The sequence below is a fragment of the Pelmatolapia mariae genome, linkage group LG7 (assembly GCF_036321145.2).
Source record: "Pelmatolapia mariae isolate MD_Pm_ZW linkage group LG7, Pm_UMD_F_2, whole genome shotgun sequence".
Classification (NCBI taxonomy): Eukaryota; Metazoa; Chordata; class Actinopteri; order Cichliformes; family Cichlidae; genus Pelmatolapia; species Pelmatolapia mariae.
This window is the reverse complement of record NC_086233.1, coordinates 19,460,124-19,466,123: the sequence shown is the minus strand read 5'-3', so window position 1 is coordinate 19,466,123 and position 6,000 is coordinate 19,460,124. Positions and strand designations below refer to the sequence as shown.

The 6,000-nt window shown below is 41.6% G+C and overlaps 1 protein-coding gene across 1 annotated transcript in view; it reads left to right on the top strand.

The window, feature by feature from the left end:
* Positions 1 to 3,432: 3,432 nt before the first annotated feature.
* itga1 (integrin, alpha 1) overlaps positions 3,433 to 6,000 on the top strand; it is a 59,922-nt gene continuing 57,354 nt past the window's right edge. The window contains exon 1 of the mRNA XM_063478293.1: positions 3,433 to 3,729. Coding sequence (XP_063334363.1) covers positions 3,690 to 3,729 — 40 coding nt within the window. The 5' untranslated portion in view covers positions 3,433 to 3,689. The remainder of the gene's footprint in view (positions 3,730 to 6,000) is intronic.

Here is a 6,000-nt window from a genome sequence, read left to right as displayed (position 1 = left end):
ATAAGTGGTCCTATGTCAATATGTAACTTGACCTGTTAAGATGTTTTTGATTGAAATAGCTTTTGATTTCAATGAAATTGATCTACTAATGCTGCAAATTCAACAAATAACCATTTTCAATTCTCTACAACCCATAAAATATTTTGAAACTCTGTGTGCGTAATAATTTGTAACAGTGCATTTTAAGTTTTTTAAAATTAAAAAGATTATGCCGACTCTCACTTGAAACGACTATTTAGGAAAAACAGAAAAATATCATTTGCATAATAATTTGGGACGCGGTGTACTGGTTACACTTAAGAACAGTAAGGTCAGATTAGACTTTGCTAGAAAACATCTCAAAGAGCATGTTTCTGGAAAGAAAACCGTTTCTCTGGACAGATGAAACCGAGATTAACTTGGCAGACTGGAGAAGCGGAGAAGCAGCTCATGATCGGAGGCATACCAGATCGTCTGTCAAATAGATGCCTGTGCCGTGGTCATTATACTCTCTGCTTCACAGCGAAATGTTTAAGTCTCTTAAACTGTAGTGTGTAGAAGATGTTATAGTAGATACTTATATTAAATGTGGCTGACTTGGGGTTTAAGTAAAACTGCAGTTCACACACACTTATTACAAAATATTCAAAGGAAATGTAGGAACACCCACGTGAGCCAGCCACCTTTGGAAGGGTATGTACTTTATCACCATGTCAGTTGTTAGGATACCATGATGACAGCTGCTGAAGTGATCCTGGCGTTTGCTAAATTATCCTTGAATGGTTGGCTGTTGATGAACAGGTACTCATGTGTCAGCAGCAGTTGAAAGGGAAATAACTGTGGTTTATAAGGAATAATGATGTAGAATTTAAGAAGTGTAGAGTAACACGTAAAATTAGAGCGCAGTTGTCAGGAATTGATTCAGAGATTGTCCATCACAGTAGGGGGGCTATTATTTCAGAATTATGGCTCCGTAAGATACTGTGTTGAACAGAGGAATTTTGCATTATATGGTAACATGGTAACTGTACACTTGTGTGGTTAGTTGTAGTCCAGGCTCTAACACTCTTCACTAACTGCCCCCTCATTATAATAATCCTTCCGTAACATGGGGATTTTTTTCTCTCTCTCCAGCTGTTGACTGCTGGAATTGGCACCACTTTTAGACTGTGTGTGACGCTTCTGTTGTTGTAACAAAATCAGTGACAATCAGTATTGAGATCTGAGTGCTGAGGAACTGAGATCTAGACCAAACAAATCTGTGTTCTTTGTTTGTTTTTTTTCTTTATCAACGAAACTATCCAAGCACTCACATGCGAGGCAAGGCAATGGGAAAATGCTTTTTTCTTATTTCTAATTTACCTATTTTTTCCTGCCAAGATCTATCTATCTATCTATCTATCTATCTATCTATCTATCTATCTATCTATCTATCTATCTATCTATCTATCTATCTATCTATCTATCTATCTATCTATCTATTTATCTATCTATCTCCATACCAATTGGTTTATCGTGACATGTTATCTAGAGGCATTTTGCCTCTCAGCACTGAGGGCAACTATATATTGATTAGTTCATATCTCATAGCTGCAAGATATCGGAACAATTGCAGGCCTCAGATAAAAGCAGTCCATCTATGCTTTTTATTTTGCTCCATTTCAGGTTTGCAGGGGGGTTTGGAGCCTATCCCAGCTGTTATAGGTTGAGACCTGAATACACAAGTGGCCTGTCAAGACACCAATCAACCTAGCATGCCTGCCTTTGGAGGAAGCCAGAGTACCCAGAGAGAATCCATGTCCAGGGCAGGTGAGCACAGTGCTAACCACAGCACCATCATGCTGACACATTAGATTAAAATCCCCTTAGATACTGCTGTTATGTGCATAAAAACAAAAGTTGAGCCGTTTAGAGACAACTTTTTATTTTACATAAACAAATCTAACATGTGGGTTGTCACTGATTAACGTTCTGTCAATATGATGTTGTGTAATACAGGCCTAAAATAATATTTACAATTCCATATAGTGTGCTTTTTGCATATGCTAAAATTTTATTTTACTGACATCTTTGGGTATGACTAATACAGATGTTGGATGATCATTTTTAAGCCCTATTTTCATATCTTCAATACAATAACCAAAGCTTCTAAGTCATCTAGGACACTGGGGATTACAGTTCACGAAGGGCTGTGTGGTTGTCTAGTAAAAGTTTTCACTCTGCAATAAATTAGTGTTCATGTTTGCTACTTTTCACACTTTTTGAATGTGTTCGCAGACAGTTACTCACAAGTGCACTTTAACCCTAAAACCTAAAAAACTTTTGTTTAAAATATTTGGAGTGGCGTAAACAGGATACCGCACCATGGCATCAGTGAACTCTTGTTTATTTCCTCTTCATAAATCATATTCATTCAACTTCGTTTCCATCTAGACTAGCTCTATACCCCACCAATGGCTCCCCACCCACAATTTGACAACCCCTGATTTAGTGAAACCTGTAAAACTTTCCTTCCTCCACAGACCGACTGGCACAGCTTCATTTTTGTAAATCTTTTTCAATTTTTTTCACATTTTCATATGACTTTGCTGTTGAAAACAGAAGGACAAGCTGCCACACGGACCGAACCCTGTATGTTAAACTGAGTCTATTTTAGTCTTACTGTTGAGTTGTAGTCTCCAGACACCACTGTGCCGCGTGTATTGCTAAGATTTTCCCATGGGCTCGACATAGGTTATAAAGTCCTGTGCATGATTAAACTCCCACACCCACTTTCAGGGACTGAAGCAATAATTCAGGCTTTGACTTTAGTCCCAGTAACTCATGTGCGTTATTTAAGGTTTTAATTATAATATGTCATGTTGAATAGGAAATTCGTATGTTTTGCTTGTTTTTTGGAACATGAATTACACTGAAACCGAGAGTACGGGCTGGTGGAGGTTCTACAACAGCTGTACTAAGAGAAAGAATCACAAAACAGGTAGTCTACACTTTTTAAAAGCACACTGAAGCAGAGAAGGAGCTTAAACCTTCAAATTTTCAAGCACCAAGATGAAGCACTGAAAGACTTCACACATATTCATCTAAAAGCTCTTAGGCTAAATGCAGGATGGCTTTGTTTTAGCTCTGTTTGTGACTGACCTGCTGCCTGCCTGGCATGTCTATCCCTCATCCTTCTCTCCTCTACCTGTCCATTATTCTCCTCCATGGTTGTGTGTAAGTAACAGCTATACAGCGTGTCTTACAGCGGGAGGGAGGGGCAGAGTGAAACACAGACAGTTGCGCTGCTTGTTGTGCGCGCCTCTGGGAGAGCGCACCCGTTTGCCGTGGGGGCTCTGTGCACGCCACACTGACAGACTTGCGACTGATGTGCGGATTTTTGCAGATGCCTTCATCCCATCCCTGCTTTTTATGGTGTCGCTGCTCACATTAACGGCCGAGCGACCCTCAGACCTCAGGAACCCTCACTCCGCTACACTGCCCACTTTTCCTTCTCCTCCCCGTTTGTCCCGCCCAACTCAGAAGTCTAGTTTGATTCAGGACTTTCAGACTTTTAAGCTTCTGATGCACAGGAAATTCTTCGAGGACTCTTACAAGTCTGCTGTTAGCAATTTCAAAAAAAGAATTCTGATAAATCTTCTGTTTAAAAGTCCGTCGACTGAGACTGAGTGAAGCTACAAGGACACAGCTTCACACTAACGGCACTCAGGATGTGGCAACATTTTATTTTGACAACAGATGCAATTATTGGTAAGTAATGACCGCAGAAAAAAGACGCGTGTAATGATTATTGGATCAAATAACAAGCACTTCTTCTACAGTACCGAAGCTCCCTCGGCGCATCCTTGCGCGCACGCCAGGCGGCACACGCTTGGATCCTCGCAGTATGCATAATTGACGACCGAGCGACTAAACGCATCCATTAGAAGTGTCACTCACCTTGCCAACACGCCCATTACAAAGTTGGTGTCCTGTCCTAATACGAACTTCCTGTATGTGCCCAGGTGAGATTTATTCTGAAGGAACAAGGGTGCTTCATAGACAGCCTGGTCTCAGAGGCACGCCACCCATGAGCTTATATAACAGAGACGTTGAACGGTCAGTCAAATTACTGCAGGGTGCTCTAATTAGATGCTGGCCATGCCAGAGTTTACGCTGTCAGAAGTAGGCTGTGTTTCTGCAGTGCCATGTGTTTCTGCTGTTTCTGGTGCAGATCTTGTGAAATGATGTCTCACCCTGTTTTAGAACAAACCCTCGTAGGCAGTGATTAGGTCTGAAGTTCTTGCTTAAGTGAAATTGCTGCTGGCTTAGTAACGGGGCTAGGAGGTTGTGGGGATCGGGCTCGCTTTTGGGGAGTTCCTCTGGCGAACCTGCGCTCTCAAGTTCACCTCCAGAGCAGCAGAAGTGAATAAACTTCTAGGTCACGTCCAAGAAGTTTGAATATGACGGAAAGTACGGGTGATGTATCAGAGTTTGGAGGAGGGGAGGATAAGTGGGATAGAGACAAAGTCAACAGTGCATGTTTCTGATTAATTCTCAGATTTCTACGCTTACATGTGATGCCGGCTTGTGATGGTCATTAGAGAATTGAGTTAGAGGTGGAGAGAAATGTGTGTGGCTGTGTGAGTGTCAAGGGGTCAGTTCAGTTGAAGCTCATATGGCCAAGCCCATCCCATCATCAAGACTGAAGTCGTTTTTTTCTTTTTAATCTAGCCCTCTCTGTCTCTCTTTAGTGTCTTTAATCATATTCCTGCAGTTTGTCAAACAGTGCTTTTCCTTCTACGTGTGCAAATTCAGGGTTATTGTGAATGAGGCTGGACGCTGTTACTTAACTGATCTTGTTCCATCACGCTCAGCCCTGCTGGCCCAGCACTGTAGTGTGAGCGGCAGGAGGCGGTTCACACAGGGGTAAAAGCTGGTTTGAGTCCGTAGTGTTGGGTTATGATAGCTACGACTGCCTGCTTCAGAGGCCCACATGTGCTTGTTGTACTGGCAGCATTTAATCTATGTAAATTCCTAACGGCGATGGAGCTGCAGGTGGTTTGAGTTTGGTATTTCAGAGAAGTGGGGCATCTGGCTTCCATCAGTATGAGTCGACTGGAGTGACACAAACAGCAGGAACACAGTCACCTACTGGGCTGTGACTAATTATCATTTACGTTGTTCATTTTAATTCTTTGTACTTAATAATTTAGTCTTTAACACATTAAAAAAAATAGAAATGGGCTGCCATAGAGCTGGGCGATATGACCCAAAATTCATATCTCGATATTTTTTAGCTGGATGGCGATATACGATATATATCTCGATTTTTTTTTTTAAGCCATAAGGTAAGAACAAAAAGACAAAGCTGTGTCCCAGATGTCACACAGGCACTTTTATTAACATACAGCGTAGATGTACATGAAGAAATTACTCAAAAATAAATTATCAGCATTTATTAAATAATAATGCTCCATAAATAAAATAAAACAATGTTGTTTTTGTGCATAACAAAAAGCTCACAATTGTGCAGTCAAAATGTAAACTAAAAGACGCTGAGCATAATAACAAAGAGACAGATTTCACAGCTGCTCTATTCCCAAGTTCTACTGCGTGACTGACAGCCTGGAGTTTGAAATCCTCTTTGTAACCATGTCTCTGAACAGGTGCCATTTATGGTTCTTATACACACACAATACGGTAATATTACGTTGAAGCACAGTACGTATCACTCCGCGAGGCTCCACTACGGTAGCCGTAATGCTCCGACAATCCATCAAGCGGTGCGGCTCCGTAGCTTACCAAAGTCGTACTAAAACATTTTTTGACAGATTGCTGAGCGACGTGTACCACATAAAAACGGTTCGCGGTCAGTAAGCACAACCAGAATTCATACATAAGGTGCACTGTCGATTTTTGAGAAAATGAAAGGATTTTAGGTCATGCAGCCCCTGTGGACTGCATGTCGTTAGCGCGGTTAGCTCGCTAACACCTTGACGCCGTCCAGCCCCACGCACGGGGCGATCCGCGGTAATTCGT